Here is a 25229-nt window from a genome sequence, read left to right on the forward strand (position 1 = left end):
GGATGGGCCATTATGGAGCTACTTCTATGAGAGGTTACCGTTATCGCTCTGACATCTCCTCTTATGTTCTGACCCATGGCCCAGTAGTTATTTCAAGGTTGGATGACCATATTCTACTAGGGCCCACCCTTCACCTCACCCGCCTCTCCCACTGTCCATATATGTACACACACACATACAGATGCACAGGAACATAAATATAATTTGACCCCCTCTTGTTAATATATGTGCGTTAGCACCTGCACGACAAAGACCCTCTAGTCTCTGACATTAGTGTGAGCAGCAGGCGTGGCAGCATTCTACAAAGAGGCATCAGGTAGGTGTCAAAACATGTTTATCCCCGCCAATTGCCATCCAATTATACTCATCCCCATTGCTGTCTTATTTCAATCTGTGAAATAGTATAAACACCAGTGTAGCCTGAAGAGAGAGTCTATCTTCTTTTGCTCTGTACAGCATCATAGCACTTGCTTTCATCCCAGAACACCCTCCCCCTACCCCCTCTTCCTTTTCTCTGCCTCCTGCAAGCATTCCTGCCCATCCCCCATTTAGTTCCCCCTTGCCGGTATGGATCTGTGAAATGTTGGCAGGGTGTGCTGCTATGGCATGGAGCCTCGGCTGTAGGCATGGTGATGTGAAAGAGAAAGAGGTGAGGAAGATTACCTCAGAAAATAGACTGATTTCTCTGTGTTATGTCAAATCCTTTTGTTTGCCCAATCATGACATGCAGCCTGCATACAGCCATGACAGCCATGTTCCACCAATCACCATACAGTATGTGTAATGTGATCAATGACCTAAAGGACATTGCTCTTCGTAGATGTGAATAATCAGTCAAACTCTGAACCACTATAGCTAATATGAGCTGTAGTGGCAGTGGGTATCAACAAATGGTTTATAATTAACAGAGCTCTGATATTCTGTAAATAATGTTGCTCTGCTTCTCTTTCAACCACAGTAAACAATAATTTAACTTTGACTTTATGGTTTGATTTATATATTAATTATTAAGAAAGTCTGATCCATAGCTTAGAGTAAAGTACAATAAATCTAACTAGTAACCCAGTGCCTAAGACAATTGCAGCACATTTGATACGGAGAGGATGCATGAAAAGAAAAGAAGATCAGTGTAGGCTATAACAATCTTTTTTTATTCTCTATTCCGAACAATCAATCTAAAATGAACAGTCCTCACAGGTACCATTATTATAAAAGGCCAAAACATTTAAGTCATGTCTCTGCATATAGTAATAGAAACGATATATGACATTCTAAATCAGATAATACACTAATAATGAATGCTGTTCCAATAAACCACTTTGTAATATTAATCGGGCTCACACACAAATACAGATTTATTCATTCCATTCATTAGTATCATATTTACTGTCCAGTAATTTTTTGCTCTGCTGTCCAGTTTCACGCTCTGTCTGCAGTCACCCTCCAATTCCAAACTCAAATCTCCTCTCTGCACTTCCATCTCTCTTCCTATCTCTCTCTCTCTCTCTCTCTCTCTCTCTCTCTCTCTCTCTCTCTCTCTCTCTCTCTTTCTCTCCTCAAGTGGTTGCATTCATTTTTGGTTACTCAAAAGAAAACATCCTTTTGCCTGAGTTACCACTATAGACATTGCGGTGGTTACAGCATTCCAGAAAGCCTAGCTGTGTTTGTGATACCTTGATGGCTTTCTCGCACTATCGGAGGATTAAACTGAATTCACATTGATTTGAAAGATGGCTTTTTTTCAGACTGCCTGGGTGACCTCAGTGCAGAGACCCTCTGCCATGCAGGAGACTGCATCAAGAACTTCCTTGACATCCCCGCTCAGGTTCGCCTCCTTTTTCAGTTCAAAGTCACTCTGCTCCTTGATAGACATCTCATCAGGCTTTTCGTTACCATTAACACATTCCTCCGTCGGTGTCGCAGCAGAATTTGTGCAATCTCCATTCACAGCTGGAAATGCATCTACTTCTGCCACATCCTCTGTAACAGAAGGGCTCTCTATATCTCCATTTTCCATCTTGCTTTTCACCTCAGGCTCCGGGCAAGGCACCTCTTCCACAAACGCTTCAGCTACATCTTCAGACTCAGCAGTAATTTCGCTGGTAGAGACGGACTCTGAGATGACAATCTCAGGGACAGGTTCTGCTGCTTCTGGCTCAGCTGCCACCTCAGTGCTGGAGGAATCTGTTTCAATATATCCCTCTTCTGCTGCAGTCTCCCATACCATAGGGGCTTCTGCTTCCACAGCCTTAAGTTCAGCAACGTCAGATGTGGCTACAATTGGTTCTGGCTCAACTTCTTCTACTTGTCCCTCTGCTGCAGATTTCACTGCATCGGCCACTTGCTCAGGCTCTGGCTCTAGTATTTGCTCTGGTTCTGGTTCTGGTGTTTGTTCAAGCTCTGGCTCTGGTGCATGCTCTGGTTCTGGCTCGGGTGCTTTCACAAACATTGGTTCTGGGGCTTGCTCCAGCACTGGCTCTACAGCTGGCTCAGCTACTGGCTCGGGTTCAGGGACAGCTATAGGGACCACTGTCTCCTCAACAGTGGCTTCTGGCTCAGTAACAGTCTCTGGAATGGGCTCTGGCTCTTGGTCCTTTGGGGCTTCCTCTGTGCTGACAGGAACAACCTCTGGCTCTGGCACAGATTCTATAGCTGCAGCAGGTTCTTCTACAGGGAGCTCTTTGGGTGCAGATGCAGACTCAACCTCACTTGGCATAGGTTCTGCTGCTGCTAGAGCCTCTGGGAGCACTACTGGAGCATGTTCCTCTACTACTGGGGCTGACTCCACTGGTGCTGAAGCTTGTGCCTCTACAACTGGGGCTGACTCCACTGGTGCTGGAGCATGTTCCTCTACTATTGGGGCTGACTCCACTGCTACTGGAGCATGTTCCTCTACTACTGGGGCTGACTCCACTGGTGCTGGAGCATGTTCCTCTACTATTGGGGCTGACTCCACTGGTGATGAAGCTTGTGCCTCTACAACTGGGGCTGATTCCACTGGTGCAGGAGCATGTTCCTCTACGACTGGGGCTGACTCCACTGGTGCAGGAGCATGTTCCTCTACGACTGGGGCTGACTCCACTGCTACTGGAGCATGTTCCTCTACGACTGGGGCTGACTCCACTGGTGCGGGCGCATGTTCCTTTACAACTGGAGCTGACTCCACTGCTACTGGAGCTGGTTCCTCTACTGTTGCAACTGGTTCTTCTACTACTGGAGCTGTTTTTTCTGTTGCTGGAGCTGGTTCTTCTGCTACTGGAGCTGCAGGAGCTGGTTCCTCTGGAGCTGGAGGAGCTGGTTCCTCTGGAGCTGGAGGAGCTTGTTCCTCTGGAGCTGTAGGAGCTGGTTCCTCTGGAGGTGCAGATTTGGGCTCTTCTGGAACTTCTAAAGCTTCAGTTACTGCTGCCACAGCTGAAACCACAGCTTCCTTCACCACATTGCTTGCTTCAGCTGTCACCTCAGCTATTGTCGGTGGAGCTACGGCCTCTACTTTAGTAGACTCCTCTACTTTAGCAGACTCCTCTGCACCGGCAGCAGTCGCTGCAGTCTCACCCTTCGTCTCTTTGGGATCGCTCACATCATATCCCTTCCTCTTCTTGCTTAGTTTGCCTCCCATGGTGTGTCCTAGGAACAAGAAGATGAAGGTGTATTTTAATATGAGAGATAAAACATTGTTTAAAAAGTCCCTAGCTAGCTGGGTTCAAAACCCAGATTGTCATGTTGTGAGGCAACAGTGCTAACCTACTACACCACCAAAGCACTTTTCTTAGGTACTTATTAGTAAAATGTATACACCACATTTGACCATTAGTAATTTATTTTGTCATATTTTTTTTAATGCAGTGTTCGACTTAGTTCCTTCAAAAGGTATACAGTGTTCTGTCAGAAAGGAGAATGGAGAGACGTTTATTGTCTAGAGGTGAACTAGAAGTTCACTTAGGAAACTGCTCTCTGCCAAACAGTTTGGCTAGAAAACTGGGTAAATGCATGGGAACCTTACTGAGATCAGACAACTCCACAGACTCTCTACCCGTTCAGGAATGTTGGGTAAGGCTCAGTGCCAAATGAGCCCACAACTCTGAGTTGGCCATTTATGATGTAGATGTACAACTATTCCTCTCTCAAAATGACAAGCTACAAACGGTAGCATGTAACAAATATACAATTCAAAAACTGCAGTTACATTCACATATAAGCCATGAATTACAAAAGTGGATTTTCTGTGAATAGAGCAAACGTGTATTAGTCCTTTGTGTCAATGTGACAACACTGTTGTAGCTGTAGAGGAAGAGTTTGTGATTACAACATAATGGAACTTCCTTCCACTGACAGAATAGAGAACTTGAAGTTCAACTTTATCTTACTGTGTATCAGCTGACCCTGAACACATCAGCCTGTTTGAATATAAGATAGCCCCTAAACAACACATTGTTCTGCAGAATAGAGAAGATTACCTGTCACATTCCTTGTAAATGTGACAATCTGATAATTTGATTAGCCTATTTCAGTTTGGCATATGATATTGCAACAAAAGCTGGAAATATTATAAAACATGGGTTGTTTTTTTCCATTATGCCCTAAATGCCAGAAGTTTACTCAAGAGGGCAGAATGTGGGTACGAACAATCTGGGAACTGTCCATAGTGCTGCAATGGAGCAATCAAGACAGGATGCGCCATACACCATGAATGGGCTAGGCTGCACAGCCCTTACACCAATTTACAGTAAAAGGCCAGTGGGAAAAACATTACTTGTGTTATGTGCTTTTACAGCAACGTCAGCCGAATTCTGCTTTTTGATATATACATATAACTGATCATACTTCATTTTGTAATGTGGTTGATTTGTATTTGCTTATTTTTTCGCCAAGAATCCTCGTTTCGGCCTCCAAATCAGACAAAGCAAAAATGTACAGTAAGGAGAAAACCTCATATTTTGACATCAAATCAAACAATTTGACGTCAATTTCCGAGTAAATACGAAAATCAAACGTACAGTAAACACACACATATAGAAAGATAAAAAAGACAAAGCAAATGTACGGCAGCATGTGCCGGCCGGTAACAAAGGATGGAGATTCCTCACCAGCAGATACCACTCACTGACAAAAGTAATGGGTTGGTCTTAATTGGCAGAAAACACTGCTAATCTGTACTAAACTATAGGATATAAACCTAGGCAACGCAGGGGAAGAATTACACTATACAATGCACTGGCCACGAACACTTGAGTGATAAAAGCTGTAGAAGGGTCTCCATCCCCCATTTCAACCCGCCCACCGCTGCTTCTCTCAGCTGCTCTGCCCTTTTTGTTCACGAGTATTTGCAAATGTACTTACACATGCAAAAGAAAACGACATTCATCACAATAACGCGTTAATAACTAATAAGCATCTCAACTTCATAACTTTGTTTTGCGCTTTTCTTTATCCCATAAGGTTTTTTTGATCGCCTGGCCTACTAAAAAAAACAGCTCTGCTGCCTGAGGAGACGCACTACATCAAATTCGACCGCTGAGGACGGAGAAAAAGAAAATCCTGCCGGCCTTGAAATGTAAACATTTGCATAACAGGAGAAAGGCAAAGAGAGATAGAGCGCGAGAGAGATAGAGAACAATGGGTAAGCTGCTGCTCATATTCATCTTTCTTCCTTTCTTCCTAATTTATTTTCCTTCCTTTTACCCACAGAACATTTACCAACCCCACACATGTTGCAATTGAAAAATAAAACGTACAAAAATGGACCAATGCTCAGATGACCGACCTGTATTTATAGAGAGTGATCACTTGGGCTTCTTTTCCAGGCTCCGGCTGGATGTGATAATGGAGGTAAACCTTTCGAGTGACAGCTGCAGATTCCGCCCCTGCTCTCCGAGGTGCAGCCTGGGACTGTGTTGTAACTGAGGAGTGCGCCCTCACCGTTCTCTAGACATCTGTCGCTATCACAATCCAGCCAACCCCTCTACTGCTCCGTCTGCAATCTATACCCTCCCAATCTTTAACCCCTCCTCTCCCGCACACACCCACTTTCGTGCATATTTCTCTGTTGTGTAAATACATCTGCGGACTGAGGGTGATTATGAGCGGACTGGCAATCATTTCCCGTTTTAAAATGTCTATTTGTCAACTGCTTTTGCTTTAACAAATAATAATGCTATAGGAATTCATGTTCGCCCCCTCCCCACAGGAGTATTACCCTACCATAACATAAATAATGCATAGGAGACATTATGGCAGTAAAACCACTTGTGTAGCCCACACACACACACACACACACACACACACACACACACACACACACACACACACACTAACCTCCATAGAAATTCACAGTGATTCCTTGAAGTTTATCTTTTTATACTGTTATGTGCATCCCTACTTACATCCTACATGGTAATTATGAAAAGAAGCATAACACGTGTAAAGGCATTCTGAGTAAATTATGATGCAAAGGGATTTAGTGGTTTTGAAAGTGCTAAATTGAATGTACTTTGGTGGGCTTCTGAATAACTCATTTAAATCATGTGACATTATAAATATATACAGGAACAGCTTCCTGAAAAATGTATGTGCAATCCTATGTCTGGCTTCAAATGAATATAATGTTCTTGCTAGGGATTTAAAGAGGACCAAACGTTCACTCTAATGCTGCGAAGTATTCTGATGCATTGCGCCTATTTGCTATTTGCCTTCCATGTGTTAATGGGACAAGGTTGGTCCGGGGTGAGATTTAATGAAATTCAACAACTAACCCTTCCAGGTGAACATGTTGTCTACTTCAACAATTTGACTAGAACAGTATGACACTGACACAGTGCTAGGTTGGAGTATCTGAAACCACAGATAACATCAGATAGCCTTTATTATTTAAATTAGGTTGAGGCAAAACTACGAAGATAATTTATACAATATGAACGTTGATCTAGTATGAAGTATCTCATATCTCTTCAGCAGTCCATTTGTTTTTACTCGCAGAGCCTTCCTGTGAAAAGAAAGGTGATATTGGGTCTTTACCTCACAGTTCAAACAATCACGTTTTTCTTAACAGTTCCTCCCAGTGAAACTGGAAGAAATACATCACCGATCACATAACAATGGGACTGAATATCAAATTACATCGCTCAGAACTCACCAACCTGGTATTTAATCAAAAAAGCGCTCCATAAAGCTGGTTTGGACCTAGTTGAGGGAGATTTTTAAGGAGATTAGACCATAATTTAAATAATAGTGGCTAATTGACAAAGGTGAAGTATAGCCTATGTATAAACTAAGGTGGCATTAAAGCAAGAGATCTTTTCTTTTCTTCTCCCCTGTAGTGTTTTTCCCAGGGAAAACACAATAAATACATCTTTAAATAAATACATTTATCACTCATGCTTTACAGAATGAAGGCCAAACAGACAGTATTATTGAGGAGACAGCACCCTCTCCTGTTACAAGAGCTAATAGCACAACACAGCATCTATAGAGTAATATAATAATTATACACGATAAACGTTTTTTAAATGTAAAGATTACACATTTTAAAAATTTTATGCAAATATCTAATTACATGGATACATCAGCTAACATTGTGTATAACTCTCTGTCGATTACCATTTGAATATCCCTGATTCTATCATTGTATGTCAACACAAAACGTGTAAAAAAAATCTCTTTTTTTTAAACACAATTAAAAAAAATAAATACAATGAATGTCACATGAATATTGAGAAAATAATCTATGTTATTTAGCTGATCTTGTAAGATCTAAGTTTTGAATTTATATCTACTTTTTCTCCCACACAGTTCTAGTTTGTTTGTTTTCCCTGCTAGCAGCAGAGCTAAACAGTGACAAAGGGGCAGCAAAGGCTGAGTTTCACATGATGCAAAAGCTCTGGAATGCATTCCCAGTAGTACAGCCACCACTCCAGCCAACCACGCTGCTCCACATAGACAGAGGTCTCACAGACATACAGGAAAGCCTTGGCAAACCCCCCAGAGTTCTCATGAAAATGTCCAAAGCTCATCTGTCTCCAAGTCCTGAAGCCTTTGGCCTAAATTGACCCAAAAATGGAAGAGGTGAAGAAATAAAGAAACATGTGCTGGGTGCTACAACATGCTACAAGCTACTCGCTCATTGTGTACAGGAATGTGCAAAACTGCTGGTCTTGTGTTGAGGCTTTTTTCAGTGAGAGGAAGGTTGTACGCTGGACAGGTTCATATATTTTATACCTGATTTTGTCCAGACATTTTAACTCAGTTTGTCTGGGATTTATTTGTTCAAAGGCATACGTGAACAGTGTTAACAAGAGCATGGTTATACACACAATTACAATAGATGAATATAATTAGAAATCAAAGTATGACACCTGCACACCAACCTACATCCACAAGCAATTTTGACCTCATGAAGATTCAGTCTTCTTTTATATCATTTTTATTCAATTTGATCCGTGAGAATTCAAGACAAATAAATGCCATTAAATCTTAACTGAAGTGAAGTTATAGGTTTGCTGCATACATATGATGCCAGCTCAAATAATATCAACCTGAAAGGGAAGAGAGGACACATTAAGTGGTTTGGTTATGATTTTTACACATTCAGATATAGAAACAGGAATAGTACCCTCTACTGGAGACATTCTTTCATAACAAGAGTATGAAATAATATGAATTACAATTCATATCCCACAAAGCCTTATTTTGGGCTGCTGAAGTTGATGAAGACTGGATTTGTCTAGTTGTTTCCAAATGAATTGGTACAATTTATATCGATTAGACATGACCTATCTTAATCAAAGGGATGCTGTAGATGAATATGTTTATTGATGTGACCAGGTTCCAGAGTTAAAGGCCTGAGGTGATTTAGGATTTAACTTTTGGATTGATGGTGGCACAAGAGCAATATTTTTTGCGAGAGGATCTGAGCTAGTAGGCACTCATTTTTTGACCTTACAACACATTTGAATAAAAGTTAATAAAAACTGCGCACAATACCCTGTGGTACTCTTCTTCTTAGTATTGACCACATGAAAATGACCTTTTAGAAATCAACATCCTTTGACATAAGTTCTAGTTCTTAAATCAGTGACATGCATCTATGGATGCCTTTATGGTCTGTGTTTATTAGACTGCTGGGCAACCATGACACCCCTTGTCTTGTTTTTTCTTGCAAGTGGTAAAGACTAGTAGGTCTAGATAGAAGAAGTACAAATGTGCATTAAAAAAGCTGAACATTATATCTTATTTAATTGACTAAAACTGACTGACTGACTGACATGGAGTTGGACCCATCTTGACCAAAGGAATTTAGCTGGTAAAAGTACGTTTCTATGGTCAAGAATTTAAGGTTAAATCCACAATGGGTCACGCACTAAAGAAACTGCAATTGCTATGGGCTCTCCATCAGCTGTTAAAGAGAAAAAACCTGCTATGACATCACTTACTGGCATGTGGCCAAAAGTGCTTGATGGTTTGAGACCCGTTTGAACCACAAAGAAGAGTCAAATCATCTTTTTATTTATTTACCATATATTAATTTCACATTTTGTACAAATACACTTTAAAATAATTATTGAGGCGATAGATAACGACACTAAGCTACGTCAGATGTGCAGAGGTGCACCCATGGTCCCGGCGCGGCGTCGCAGTCAATGAATGCAACATACCCTTGGCTACTTGGATGAAGGCGGTGCTACTGGTGCCAAAGCAGCAGGGCCTTGCCTTTGTGGTTGTAGAAAGAGAAGATGGCTCCCGTTCTGGAGAAACAGCTCCCGGGCGCAGCCGGGGCAGGCGACAATAACAACGAAGAGGAAGAAGGACAAAACATTTGGCAAGTTCTGTTATTGTTTTAACGACTTCAGGTCTGCCGAGGCTATTCTTCGAAAAGCACAGCCGTTATGGTTCTGCTTTGTCACTGAGGGTTTCTCACAATCAAACACCGGCCCGGCTAGCAGTAACATTAGCACCAACCGAAGCTGGGCGGTCAACGTTACTTGTGCTAGCAGCTCAGCTAACGTCAGCGAAGTGAGCTACAGCTGATTTGCTACATTGAAGTTAGCCAAGATTTTTCATTAGGCGAGTTTTACTTTTTACAAGGAATGTTGTTGAACTAACAAGTCAAGTTTTAGAGAGTAATTCGTAGTGTCAGAGGCTTTGATAGTTCATGTCAAGACAACACCTAACTACTAGCAACCTTTATGCAGGATACAACAAGCTAACAGGAACGTTAACAAGCTAATACCATAACCAACTAACTGAAGTAAAATTATGCAGAACAATGCTCATGTCTTTAGTCTACGCTTTATCAAAAGGGCTCGTACTTGTTAATAACAACTTGTCAGGTTTCATGGCTTCAGCGCCACAGCTACTTATATCTAACGTTACCGGTCAGTGGAAATGACTTATCATTTCCTGCTATTTTTGTGTTGTCGTGGACACATCACTGCGCTAACTTAACGCTAGCTGAAAGAGTGGAATAATCTTCTTGAACGGTACAAGTAATAGTTAAGTTATGTAACATAAGCTGACCAATTACTGTTTGGGTAGCAACATAGCTGTCAATGTGCCAGCTCCATATGTCTGTTTTTCTCAATATGTGAATGTTTGTGTCTTGTAGGACCTCAATACTGAGTGAAGTTTCAACTACATCGAGTTCAAAGTTGCCATCAGGAAAGAATATCCTGATATTTGGTACGTATTACTTATTTTACATGTGTGAAAGTCTATGCTTCTGCTGTGTGTGTTTGTGGTTAGTGGAGGACCCGTAAAAAACCACATTGAACTCACAAAAAGCTAATGATTTAAAAATGAAAACCTGTCTGCACTTTCAGCTGTTTTTCTTCCCACACTCTTGAAAGGAAGACATAATAAACACAAAATACAGAGAGGTCTTCTTGCGTGGGTGCGTACTTATTTGGGTTGGCCTTCCAATAATGTGAGAAATAACAGTCTCTGACAGCCATAAAAACACAAGTGTTGTAATTGCATTTGAGGATTGTAAAGTCTAGATGTTTTGTATAAGCAACAAGTTAAAGTGGTAATGATTACTTGGTACATCCATTATTATTTCAAAATACCCATAATGATATGTATTGAACAATATTATGTCCGCTACCAATAAATAATGAATAATGTCACATGTAGGCTGATGAATAAAATATTTTACAGGTGAAGATGGATCAGGAAAAACGGCACTTATGTCCAAACTTCAAGGAGCTGATCACAACAAGAGAGGGAGGGGACTGGAGTATCTGTACCTAAATGTCCATGATGAGGACAGAGATGGTGAGTCTACCTGCTGTAGCGTTCCTTGTCGTTGTTTTACAGCAGTAGCCTTTGCAAAATGACTGTAGATTAAAACAATAATAATATTGCTTGTATTAAACTAGCATTTTTGTTTTTCCTTTGCAGACCTTACTCGCTGTAATGTGTGGATCCTGGATGGAGACCTATACCACAAAGGCCTACTTAAGTTTGCTGTTTCAGCTCAGTCTCTACCTGACTGTCTAGCTGTGTTTGTTGCGGATATGTCACGACCCTGGACCATTATGGAGTCATTGCAGAAGTGGGCCAGCGTGCTACGTGACCATGTGGACAAGCTCAAGATCCCACCAGAGGACATGAGAGAAATGGAGCAGAACAGTAAGTAATGTTTGACTTTATCTACCCATAAGTGACTCATGTTGTGGATGGTATTGAAATGAAACACCATCAACTGCTTTTATTTGAAAATGTAGCTCTTAGTTTGTTGTTCTTTTTTGCTGGCGCTAGCTGGACATTCAAAACTATGCGTCACCTTTTTTAAATTTCTGAAATAGTCCTGGTGGAGCATTTGGCCAACGTAAAATGAACATGGAGATATTAAGACTGAAGATTGAATTGAATATGATGAAGTGGTCACTGTTAGGTAACATGTTATGGAAGGCAGCAGTTTTATGTCACTACATACAAAAATCTGAGATATAAATGAAATATGACACGCATACATTTTGTTGAATTGTGTATCTCAGGAGAGGGTTAACTTGAAACTCTGAAGCTTTCAGAAAAGTTGCCTGAAGCATCCCTGGCTCTTACATAATAAGAGCCAGTCTCCTTACTGACTGGCTACAAGCAAAAAGGAGAGTGGTATCTGAGTAGCATGCAAGGCAAGCACTGTGTACCATTACACATTGTCATGGATGTTTCTAGGTCATCATCAGAGAAGCCCGTGATCCTCAGCTGTGTGTTACGGCTGGAGGCAAGCTCTGCAGATCAATGGGTGTGATACACTCAGATGTTGTTAATTTTAGAACTGATCATCTCTCGCTTATAAACAGTTCTTTTGTGTTTGGAAAAATGCTTCTTGAGTGTTGCAAGTTAGTCCAGTCAGCAGGGTTTTGCACAAAGTAAAAAAAAAATGCATGCTGCTGCTCCTCCTACATATCTATAATGACTTATCACAAAGAAGTCAAGTTGTTAATGATTTCTGATGAATTTGACAGAACAGGTTTAAAATTTTCTCAACATATAACATGCTAATACAGTGACAAGTGGTTACAAGTCTACTGGCAAGCGTAAAAATAGAGAGCTGGTAGCCAAGTGATGACTAAAGCACACTTTAATTGGGTATAATGACTTAACGGGTCCACATTTCTTTAAAACATTTTTTTTTTAACTTATATTTTTGGGCTTTTCGTGCCTTTATGATAGTGGGAAGTGCAGATTGTGAAAGGGGGAGAGAGAGAAGGGGAATGACATACAGCAAATGACCACAGGTCGGACTCAAACCGGTGGCCGCTGTGGCAAGGACTCAGCCTTTATATATGGGTCGCCTGTGCTACCGGGTGAGCTACTGGGCCACAGGTCCACATTTCTAACTTGGTTTTCTGTCATATTTAACTTAAAGTGTCTGTATTAGTTAAGCATAGTTGAAATTGATCATACAATGCAGTAAAAAGGAAATACTGCTTTGAATGTATACACTATATTTTGTATTCAGTAGATGTTGGCTTGAGCATTGCAATTGTAGTGTTTGTACTGAAGAAGTAGTTTTTCTTGAAGTCTTCACAATTTGTTAAATTTCTGAGGCTTAACTTTAGGTCTGTTTGGCAGATTTATCTTGGGTTCCTCCTACTTTCTCTCTTTGGCTACATGTTTTGACCCCACCCACTGACATGGTCAGCTTTCCAGTTTTAGCGGAGGCATGTCATCCACATAAAGTATCTTACAGCATGTCTGTTGTGATGTCAGTGGCAGATTGGTGCGACTTAGTCAGATAACATATTTGTAGATACAAGTGAGAGAGACAGGCTGACAGACAGACTGGAAGTGAGTGTGACTGGCTTTTGTCCAGGGAGTCTTACAGGCATCTTGCATCATAGTTCCCTCCCCTCTAAAAGCAGCAACAGGGAAAGGGAGGGACCCGATTGGGTCTGAATTCAGTCAGTGGGCCGGACATTCTGACTCTTGCTGTGCTGTAACTAAAGTATGGTGGCTGCTGGAGTGGTCTCAAGTTCAATTAGAGGATCAAACTATTGCTGACTGGACTACACATTGAAATGAGAAATATTTCACTCTGACTTCTCTGGCAGTGACGAGACCGGGTCTTTTAGCTACAGTATCTTGGGATGGTGTGAAGGCGTTAGGCAAACAATTTGGGTATTTTGTTTTCACTCTGTTTCTCTTACATTAAAGGAAAGAAGTAACCTGACAGCTATACAAATGTTTAAGTCCTGAGCCACCAGCATTAATTAGTAAACAGATTAAGACTGGTGTAAAAATTGGGCTTGTTTTACAATAGCCAGCAAAATCAAATTAGCTTATTTGATGTTTAGTTGGCCAGGAAAGATACCTTTTTACTTGTAGCTAAACTTGAGCTTTGGCTTTCACTGACATTTTTCAAAAAACTAATATACCTATTTGGGATCTCGATGATTAATACAGATCTATTCTTTTGTGATTTAAAACAAAAACCTTTTTTGAAGTACAATTTCACTATTTAAAGTACAGTATAATTTATTGAAGGCTGAGCAATCCTTGGTTATGTGTGCCAACGTAATTTGACCCAACCTTTATTTGTGGAACAGATAGACTTTGTCCTACTTAGACCTATTTGTCTTTATCTCTTTTACTTTGTATTTTAAAAAGTGATACCAAAATAACTCCTTTTTTAGCATCAAATACTTGCCTCTTGTAGGCTTGAAATCACAGGTATTAATTAAATTAAATAAGTTTTCATGGCAGAAATACAAAATCAAAACATCCATACAAGCGACTCGCGTCACTTCTTCTTAGCATATTTTATTGCTACACTTCCTACACCGTTGTGGTGAAGAGGGAGGATCACGATGAATGGATGGCAGTGAATGTTTGAGTGGTGTTGTTTTTGCTAGTCGCTGCTCCTTTTTTAAATGTTATTTCTTCCTGGCCTCTTGTCATTCAATAAATCTCCTCGTTGTGTGCCAGGTTTTGGCCCAGCAGACCCCCTGTGTAGTTTAAGTCTCTGCACTGGAAAGGGTTAGATGAAAGTCTGACTTATTTTCTATGTCATTCATTCAACAAATTTAGTTAAATTAGGTTCACATATCCTCTGTATATACACTTCTGATTGAGATTGTCATGAATCATCCTTGTGTATGGTGTACAATCATCATCTTAAATTCCTTGTGTACATATTCCAAACTATTTGTGCATATGCACTGGATTTGTGTAGTCCTGTGTCAAAGGATGGTTGCCCATTTAGATTGCTTCTAACACCAGTCCCCGCCCCATATACTAAATCCCATGTCTGAGTAAAGGAGTTGGCTCAAAACGACAAGTCTATCTGACTTTGTGGGCTGTCCCTAACTGCATTTCCGAAGCTCCTGAGGAAGTGGGCCAAAGCTTCCTGCATATAACCCCATCCCCTCCCCGCCACAACCTCCACCTCATGCCGCAGCTTTCTAAATGTCTGGACAGCTGTGGCAAAACAGTTTTCACAGTCCACAAATGTTGTCCAACGCACAGAAACAAAAGTTATAAACATTAACAAAAACTCATGAATATCATATAATCAAATTTAGATTATTCCATGTTTAGTAGTAGTAGAGTCTTATTCTTTCTCTTAACATAATTGTAAGCAACATTTAAGAGAATGTTGCTGCATGAAGCCCATAGTTTGAGGCTGAGCACAACAATAAACACTGTGCTATGAACCAGGTTTATACCCTGATGCAGAGGCTCCGTAACTTTACAGAAGGTGATGTGCATTTGACATGTTGGGGCTACAGAGATACTAAGTGGGGAACACAAGAACCTTTTCGACTTTCAAAAATGTTCATCTTAATCTTCTTGTTTTTGTATTGGTTTGTTATTACAGGCCTCAGTAATCTTGCTTAATGTGTTTCTAATGCCTGGATAATTTGTAATTTAGATCTTTTTTGATATGCAGTTTAACAACTTTTTGCACATAGTTTGTTATTTTACACAAGTTGTCCATTGTATCCTGAGAGAGTGTTATTCTGTGTTATTTGCCAATAAATAAATACATTTTTTATATATATATATATATATATATATATATATATATATATATATATATATATATATATATATATATATATATATATATATATATATAAAAAAATTATATTGCCATTAAAGGCTGTTGGTTACATTTTTATTTATCACTACTGGACTGGTGCATGAGAGCTCCTTTCAAAATAGACATTTTGCAAGAGTTCCTTTTTATAAAGATACACATTTTCTTTTTGTGATTTATTGTTGAATGGGAGTCAACTGGAAAACAATGTAAAAAAGCCTTTGTTCATTAATGAAAGAGTTAGGCAGATAAAGACTTTGAAAACTGAACATGTTGACTAATGGACTGAATTCCTATCTTTTGCTCCCTGTGTCTTTCCACTAGTGGTGAAAGCATTCCAGGAGTACACAGAACCAGAGGATGCTTCCACATCCTCCCCACAGAGACGGGCCCCAACAGCAGGGGAAGACGAGGCTGTTGTGCTACCACTTGGGGACAACACACTCACACACAACTTGGGCATTCCAGTGCTAATAGTTTGCACAAAGGTATGTAATTCCAACAGCCCAAAAAGTCTTATGTTTGAAGCATCTACAGACAACTAATGTTTTGGTGTTGCTATAAGAGGATTTACCAATCCATCAAATAATTTCTATGCTACGCCATTCTGAGTTAGGACATTTGATAGGTCTCTGACTAAAACTACACTCTTGTGACCAAACAGTCAAAATAATGATACTAAATTAAATCTTATGGAATACTTAATCATGGCTTATGCGGTACAGCAATATTGTTCCGTTTACAAAAAAGAACAACCTGCGCTAATACAAACACTGTTGTTTGTAGATGGATAGATAGATACTTTATTGATCCCGAGGGAAATTTAGGAATGTATGTATGCTTTGGTGTCCATCTGAATGTAGTGTCACATCCTAATTTTTATGGCGGTTGTCAAAAAGCATTAGATTGGTGAACCCGTTCTAATTACTTATAAAGTGCAACTTCCCGCAAATCACACATACTGCCTTCACAATTTTGTTTTTTAGAATTTATACCTATACTATCTATTTCCCCTAATAGTCTAGGACCTGGCTTAGACATGTATGCACATAATTTAGGAGAGGATAACTCCACTGTTATAGACTAATATGACCCCATGGAACAACTTGGGATGTGTGCCAAATTCACTATACAGGGCGAACAGCCCGAAAATGACCACACCCTTTTTTGAATGACCACGCCTCTTTTTCATCGGAAGTGCTGCTTCTGACCCTTTGACCGGGCGCTAGAGCAATGCTACAACCGACCTGCCAAAGGTTTTTCAGAAGCTCATTCGGGCCACCTGCGGCCATGGTCCATAACTTCTGTAAACTCCCCATACTCTCTGGGACTTGTTTTTTATTTTAATTGTTTTTACTTGTTGTGCAGCCACAACCCTTCTAGCTTGTAGGAACATCTCTCCACTTAGCCCTGAGTTGTCTGAGATAAACCGGAACACAAAGCACCTTGACAGCCGTGCTCACTTCTGAAGGGTTCTTTAATTGCCTCCATGATGAGCACATTTGGGCTCAGACCTTAAGGACTTTTATGTATCCTTTTTTATGTTGTTTTGTAAAGGCAGTAACCTCTATTAAAAAGCTTCCATTATACTTGCTTGTTAACCCTCTAGGCTAAGGCTAGTGCTGAAAAACGTAGCCATCAGCGGAGCTTCACATGCTCGTCGTGACTACAAAGTGGTGAATGCTCTTTATCACTGGGGACTCTGTCTCGCTCTTATCAGAGAAGAAATAATCAGCTTGGCAGAAAAAGTAGTTATAGAGTTCAAGACCATCATTTGCTGGTTATAACTAGTTAAACTGGGCTGTCTGTCTTCTTTTGTTCATCACAACTTGTGTCATGACCAGTCATGGAAGCTTTACTAGAGACCCAGGGACAGGAAGTACTGAAGCAGCAAAATGCCACACACGGAAATCTCTGCCCTAAGCCTCCCAGGGGCAAGTTTGCACCCATGTCGTCACGACGCATAGTTTCCACACCAACTCCTACCTCAGTCATCTGCTGTCACTGTCCTCATCATCACCTATACTTTCAGCAGCTGGTCAAATGGCCATCACCAGGCTGACTAGTATCAAAAACAACAACAACAAAAATTGGTCTGTTAAATGTGAACGCTCAAAAACAACAGCACTTGGAACATACAGGCTCTGGAGGGGAGCATATTGATTTGTGCATCACACCTGCGTCTCTCCGCGTCAGTGTGGATTGATGGGTTTTTAGGAATAAAATCTAGAATCACAAAAGAAGGCACTGTAGAATGGGCTGAAGATGCAGAGAGTAGTGTGATCTTCATCACATGTGTGAATGCTGACTTTTTATTGTCTTTTATTGTCTGTCTGTGTCATTAAAATATAATAATATCATAATATATCGCTTTCCCTCTCTCAATATTTTATCCTTCAGTGTGATGCAGTCAGCGTCCTAGAGAAGGAGCACGACTTCAGAGATGAGCACTTCGATTTCATCCAGTCCTACATCAGGCGATTTAGCTTACAGTGTATCCTATAATACATCATTTTGTGTAATTCTATCACAGTCATTTATAACATTGACTGTTCAAACAGAAATGTTGTTTTTATTTTGCCTGTGATAATTTATTAATTTATCATCAATTTATCAATCAATCCACCATCTGTCATTACCCCAACAATTGCTGCCTTGACTGAATTAAACAGATGGAGCTGGCCTGATCTATACTTCAGTCAAAGAAGAGAAGAACCTGGATCTGCTTTACAAATATATAGTGCATAAGATGTATGACTTCAAGTTCACCTCACCGGCCTTAGTGGTGGAGAAGGATGCAGTGTTCATGTAAGTGCAGCTAGTTTATTTAGTTTATCATGTTTCTTTGGTGTTTCATCACTGTCTCAATTAGTACTGCTCATAGTTGGAACATTTAGTAATTGTTTGTAATTTGTTGCTAACTGCCATCTTGGTTTTGTTTTTTGTTAGCAGTGTAATGCCAAAAACCAAATTCTCATTTTTATTCCAATGTAACGATTATCCACAACAGAGTTTACATCATTGCACCCACGGAAATTAAACTGTCTCTTCTTTCCTTTCAGTCCATGTGGATGGGATAATGAAAAGAAAATTGGGATTTTGCATGAAAACTTAACAACAGTCAGACCCGAGGACCCATTTGAAGATTTTATCACAAAGCCTCCAGTACGAAAGGTAAGGCAACGCAAACACTGAGAAAAACCTTAGAGTATGACGTCACAACCCATAGTGCCAAATGAATAAGCACATGCTTTCTCCTTTGCTCCGCTCCACAGCTGGTCCATGACAAAGAGATAAATGCAGAGGACGAGCAGGTATTCCTGATGAAGCAGCAGGTATGTGTCAGTCTTTCCTGCATATTTCATGACTTCTGTCACCATTCGCTGAGATTGACGGCATGTCTAAAATTCCCTCCCATGATCAAACTGGATAACATGATATGGATGTTTTTCAAATGGTGTAAATGTTATTGGTAGCATTAGAACATAACGTTGTAAGGAGGATATTTTGCTTCTGGATTACAAATGCGCATATATATATATATATATATATATATATATATATATATATATATATATATATATATATATATATATATATATATATATATATATATATATATATATACCCCCTATTTTTTAAATGTATTCAGTGAACATGTAGAACCAAGAACCAGTTCTTTGTAAGATTTAAGTGTCGATTGTGAACTGTAAAATTTCTCTTACTGTACTCACGTGCTGGTAAACATGTGAAACTTCCACATGACAAGTAACATAGCCTTCACTTCCTATTTTGTAGACAAATAAACCAGGAAGGCAAATCTAAAAATAAAACTGAGGTTTACGCTTTGCTAGTTAGAGAATTGTTTAGGTTGTTGTTAAGTTTGTACAGAGGTGGAAGTCTTTTTTTATTTTTTTAATCTTGAATTCACCAGGCAGGTTTACAAAACAAGAGAAATGGTTTAAATATGTACTGTATGTTTGCAATTAGTCAACCGTTTTTGCCCAGTGCTTCCAATCAATGCATAGAAACCTTTTGTTGGAATTGTAAACAACGTCTGAATTAAGCGGTTAACTTTTTTAATTGTTTCTCCACAGTCTTTGTTAGCAAAGCAGCCAGCCACACCAACAAGAGGAGCAACAGTAAGTGTCTTACCATCCTTTAAATGTGGATTTTCTTTTTCCTTTTTCCTTTGCACTTGATCCTTTTCCCCCTAGATAGACAAGCTATTTGTTTGTGACCTGAGTCTTGCCCTGGTTTCTGTTTTGCAGGAGTCTCCGGGACGGACAACTTCAGGGTCTCCCAGGCCTGCTGGTCGTGCCGGCCAAACCAACGTGACCAGCGGCTCACCAATGGCTGCTGTGAAAAAGCCTGACCCTAACATGAAAGGTAGGAGCTTTATGAGTGCTCTTTATTTTCATACCTGATTATTGAGAATCATACATTTCACTCCAGTGCTCCCTACTTTGTCCCAGGGGCTTGCACTGTCCTCACTTATTAATTCAGGATTCTCTTTAATCATCTACATCTATTGAAACCAATGTTTTAGACCGCCGCAAAAGTCCTTTACTGTACTTTTACTTCTTTTACTTTCTACTTCTGAAGAGTTGCAATATTGCCCCCAAGAGGTAACTACTAAAATAATGACCGTGACAACAGATTCCTGCCCACCTCCTGAGCCCGCCACCCTTAAGCAGAAATATTTACTTTCTCTCCTACATTAAGTGCAGTAGGGGGCTGGTGCATTCCAACCAGAGTGGGTCTTACTGGATTTAATATTGTTAACCCTCGCCTGTTGTGGTTTTGAATTGAGATGTTACTTGGAAGGATTTATTTTTAGACTTTATACAAATAGATCTTAAAAAGGAAAGTTCACTGTGTTGGTAGAAACTTTATTATTAACGTATTAAAAACTTCTCTTGTAAAATTGTAATCTTTGACAATGGTCACCGGAAAAGGAAGTTTCCTTATTACAGAAGGGATTTTAAGCGTCATGTTTCTCCTGCAGCGGGGGCTGCCAATGAGGGAGTGCTGGCTAACTTCTTCAACAGTCTGTTGAGTAAAAAGACTGGAGCCCCGGGGAGCCCGGGGAGCCCAGGAAGTGGAGCCGTTGGAGCTGGAGTGCAAGGGTCTGCCAAGAAAACAGGTACAATCTCTCATTCCAGTGAACTCACCTTTTGATCTCAGTGAAAACATCAGCCTCACTGTTTTTAAACCTTCTTCCTCACAGGTTAGCAGTTGTCCTTTTATCAAAAACAGTTATGAAGCATTATTGTTGACTACAGCATCCTGTGATCTTAGATCCATCTCAGAGCATGGGCTGCATGCACACTTAAGTCAAGACAAGAGGAGTAAGAAATAGGGGCTTTTGTTAATAGAGCTGTGGACCATTTTGCCATCTGGAGTTTTATATCTACAGCCAGAGATAGAGAGGGGGGGGGGAGAGAGAGAAAGAGAGAGAGCGTTAAAACAGGAGAAGAAGAAAAAAAAGGTTGTCTTCTTTGACTGAACTTCTGACATCTGAGGAAACTTGTGACAGGCCTGTATGCACCACACCTTCCAATCATACGTTTTGAGATGTAACTAACTTCACTCCCTCAACGACATATCTCTTGCTCAACTCAGTTATTTACCCGTTATTTTGCTTGAGTAAACTCGGCTGTTTTGCATGTCAACCAGCCTATGTTTTTATTTGTTTACTTTGTTATATTAGGTAAATATAACAAAGTCAAATAGTGTTTGTGAAGTGGCTGAATGTACGCAGGGAAACATTGAGGGAAACATTGCATAACTCATCTCCCCGTCTGGGACCGTTAACATGTACTTTTTGTTCCAGCGCTGTGCCGTGTTAACACTGATCCAGCTGAAAGGATAATGCATGAGTACATGTTCCCGTTGTCTAATAATTAGTTTTGCATGTGTGTGTTAGCAAGCCGCTGAACTCCAGCATGGGGCCGTATCACCATCCAACCCTCATCCATCCGCTTGCTGGCTGTAGAAAACCGCTCATTTTGAATTCACACAGAAGCTACAGGAGATTACTTTTGGACTTTGTCTCCTGTTTTTTCCAAGGGCAGAAGCCGGGTTTGACTGACGTCCAGGCGGAGTTGGACCGGATGACTCGGAAACAAGACTCCATGGTTTCAGCTAACAACATACCACCGCCGACCGAGAACGAAGCGTGAAGGCAACAAAAACAGCTGCATCGTCCACTGCGTTAATACTCTGGAAATATACATGTACATGTGAGCATAAAAATATTGACCAAATTCCCAATGTCTATATTAGTCAGCACACACACAGTGGTTTCACCAAAATGAGTTTCAGATGCTATCAGATATTTTTGTGTTCTGGTGAGATAGGAAGAGAGACATAACGAAGATGATGATGATGAGATGTTAAATGCTGAAAGCTTGGCTTTATTTCTGTCCTCTCTTCCACTGTAAATGTTATTTTGTGAGGGATGTCAGTTTATTGAAATGTGTGCACACTCCCAGACAGCCAGCCTGATGCGCTGGACTGCAGGCCCCCCAGCTTCTGGGGTAAAACAAGTTTAAAGAGTGGAAATATACCCGTCATGTGGCCTCTGGGTCAGCTTATCTCATGGAAGGAATTTGGTCGCAATTGGAAAGGTATTTAAACTTTAAATATATTAATTGAAAAAAGTAATTAAAATACTTGCAAACATATGTAGTATGTAAAATAAAAATAATACTGATTTATTTATACAAAACTCCTTTTTATTTTATTTTGTGCACCATTTATCGGTTAAACATCTGTATCGCACAACATGTTAAAATGCCACTGACGTCATGACACTAATATGACGAGTCCAGATAGCTGATAGCATATCATACCATTTGCCCTATTCATCTCGAAGGATTCTGTAAATATAAATACAAAAAAAATCTATTCAGGTTAACTTTGATTTTGTATAAAATGCAATTTTGTCCAAATTCTGAAAATAGCTTCTTTGCTAAATGAGACAAGTTGGTTTAGACTTAGAGGTTGCGATGGAACTGCTTCTTAAACTACAGGTGTGTACATTTAGGGATGGGGTTGGGCAGCATCTTTCCTACTATAACTCCTAAGTGCCTCGCACAGTTAGCTGTTTGTGTCATAGTAGAGGTGCTTGTCTACGTAAGAGGAAGTGCACTGTAGCACCATCGGTCTTTTTTGTCCATTTCTTGACATCCAAATAATTTATTTCGTTTTACATTATTGTTAATGTACAACAAGCCTGTAGTGTGTGTGTGAAATAAGATTTCTGCGGCCTAGTTGTTGGTATTCAATAGAGCAATAGATTGAATGCCTTCATACAAACTGTAAAGGCTGCTGATATTAAGAAGAAACCACACGATGGAACTTTTGGGTCCCCCAGAGGAACACTTACTGTGGTTGAAACCACTCGCTTTGCAGCCAAAAGACACACTGATTTGCTGTGGTTTGATCAAAAGGAGATATTGTATCGTTCAGTGTCTGACAGCACTGTCCTCCTTTTTGGTTTCACATGTTTTATTCACACTGTACTTTGTATGTCGGTTAACACATTCCCAGTTTCTACGTAAAGTAGCTGTAGAAACGCATCCCTGTAGTGAAACCTGTTAGTCCAGTCCAGTCTTTTCATTCAGTCCCCTTCAGTGCGCATTTAAAATAACGACCTTTGCCTTCAATGTACAGCTAACAGTTTGTCGCACTGGCCACCCTGCCTTCACAGGAATGCTCCTAATTAATGTGTGTGTCCTTAAGGGGTTGCTCAATTGTGTTCTGTCATTTCTTTTTTTCTTAAACCATTATACTGTACCATATCAAATCTGTAATAATATTTATGGTTTCATGTCACCATAATCGAATCAAAATTAAGTGTACATTATCAATAAGTCTGTATGCAAGGCCCTACTTAATCTTATGGATAGTGTACATCCGTAGCTGTCACATAATTAATGGGAAGTGTGAGGAGAGCAGCTATTTGCTATTCAAATAATGGCAATAAAGGAAAACTGGAGTGAATTAGGACATGGAACCAAAGATTCATATTAGTCACTATTTTCTGCTTTTTTTATAGTTGGTAATCATCCATAAGATTAACCAGTGGCCACTGTTTCGTCCCACTCTTGCTTGAAGCCCTTGTATTCCAAACTTCAGACCTGCTTATGAACTCTTGTTTTGAATAACACCCTAATGGTAGAAATGCCTTACTCCACCCAACCATATCTGGGGTTTCATGAGTCAAAGGAAAAGCAATGCCATAATTGTGTACAGTAGATTATGGTAAATTCTCTAAACTGGTCTACAAATGCAATGCAGTAAGGGAATAACCACAAGACCATATTGGTGTACAGTCTACTTTATGCATTATTTGATTTATCAGAAAGATGCAACACAACTGTTCTGGATTTACTTTTGATCAAAATGAAGCTCTTGTTTATATTTTTCCTTTTTTTTTGTGACTTGGTGGAATGTGCACCTGAGGGTCTGTTGCCGAGGTGGATGAAGCACAATGTAAGAACAGCCAGGAGCAGTACTTTCACATGTTGAAATAAGCACTTTTCCTTGGACACTTGTATCAATTCCCTGTTGCTACAGTTAAGATACTGAATGCATATTCTTTTCTTTTTGCCTTGCCTTTTTTAGAAAATTTAGTAATGAACCTAGAAGTTAATCTACACGGTAAAACTGCATATTTATCTGCATTTGCTGCTTAAATTATGGACGGTGCCCCTGGTGGTTAACTATGGAATGCCTGCTTTCTGCTGATGTAAATGTAATCAATCCTTCAGAAATCATTCTCATTACACCTTTGCTAGGGACATTTTTTTGGGACATCTTGAAGTAGATAAACCGAAATATATGTCCATACATTTTTCAGGTTTTACCTTTTTCCCATGAAACACCTTGTTTATGTTTACATCCTAATTAAAACTTGTTTGTGTTGTCAAATATGGCTTTGCCCATTGACACTTTTCTGTTTTAAAAATAATTTTGAAAGGCCACCCTAACCTGACTGACCACACTGACATTTCTTCTTAAAACATGGCCACACTTGTGGAACAAGTGCTCTCATGCTGCTTGGTTTCAAAGTTGCACTCGCTCTTTGTACAGGTTGTATGTTGCTCCCAAGATTGAATAATGAACAGTTGTTGTAACTTTTGTACTCAAACGTCAGTTGAAAGCAACTGCCTCCTCACATCCTAACTGAATTGCCTTCGACCACTATTGACAGTCTACATCTATACAACACTCTGAGCTTCTGCTTCCAGGCCTTTTTGTATCCAGGATATCAAGACATTGTAAGCACATGGCTGGCTGCATTGTTGTGTCCTGAATTAATTCAGAAGTTTGATTGTATGACTTTTAACACAATTCTGTAGCCTTTTAAGCTGCCATGTGGATTCTCGCTTCTTACGCCGACAAAGATAAGGAAAATGTTTATCAGACCCCTGGCTTCAATAAAACCAAGAATCCAAACATTGGTTGACTTTCACATTTTTGCATCTAATTGTCTGTTGATTTGATTGATTTTTATACATTATCTATGTTAAATGTCTTACTCTTTCTGATTAGAGTCCTGAACAGATAATTTCTCAAATCTAAAATGTATTCCACTGAATTTATTTAGTTTTTAATCCAGTCATTCTTATTTAATTGCATGAATCCTGTATGTCCACTTTACTGCCTCTTCATCCTACAA

General features: G+C 39.9%; 2 protein-coding genes across 3 annotated transcripts; one reads left to right on the forward strand and one right to left on the reverse strand.

Moving 5' to 3' along the window:
- Positions 1 to 1130: 1130 nt before the first annotated feature.
- LOC115006384 (proteoglycan 4) lies at positions 1131 to 5966 on the reverse strand. Its single transcript, XM_029428596.1, has 2 exons — positions 5762 to 5966; positions 1131 to 3624 (listed from the first exon to the last, which is right to left on the reverse strand). The coding sequence occupies exon 2, from the start codon at positions 3614 to 3616 to the stop codon at positions 1742 to 1744; it is 1875 nt and encodes a 624-aa protein (XP_029284456.1). The 5' UTR covers positions 3617 to 3624; positions 5762 to 5966; the 3' UTR covers positions 1131 to 1741.
- Positions 5967 to 9620: 3654 nt separating this feature from the next.
- On the forward strand, positions 9621 to 25010 carry dync1li2 (dynein, cytoplasmic 1, light intermediate chain 2). Of its 2 annotated transcripts, none has more exons than XM_029459430.1 (13): positions 9621 to 9811; positions 10598 to 10671; positions 11149 to 11265; positions 11392 to 11622; positions 15863 to 16026; positions 17939 to 18032; positions 18211 to 18346; positions 18601 to 18712; positions 18814 to 18873; positions 19636 to 19680; positions 19810 to 19927; positions 20547 to 20684; positions 21616 to 25010. In XM_029459430.1, the coding sequence occupies exons 1-13, from the start codon at positions 9726 to 9728 to the stop codon at positions 21630 to 21632; spliced, it is 1392 nt and encodes a 463-aa protein (XP_029315290.1). In that variant the 5' UTR covers positions 9621 to 9725; the 3' UTR covers positions 21633 to 25010. The 2 variants fall into 2 exon arrangements, with proteins under 2 accessions (XP_029315290.1, XP_029315281.1); XM_029459421.1 differs by having other exon boundaries at positions 9622 to 9811; positions 21611 to 25010.
- The last annotated feature ends 219 nt before the right edge of the window (positions 25011 to 25229 follow it).

Source organism: Cottoperca gobio, chromosome 3 (genome assembly GCF_900634415.1).
Source record: "Cottoperca gobio chromosome 3, fCotGob3.1, whole genome shotgun sequence".
NCBI classification, from domain to species: Eukaryota; Metazoa; Chordata; class Actinopteri; order Perciformes; family Bovichtidae; genus Cottoperca; species Cottoperca gobio.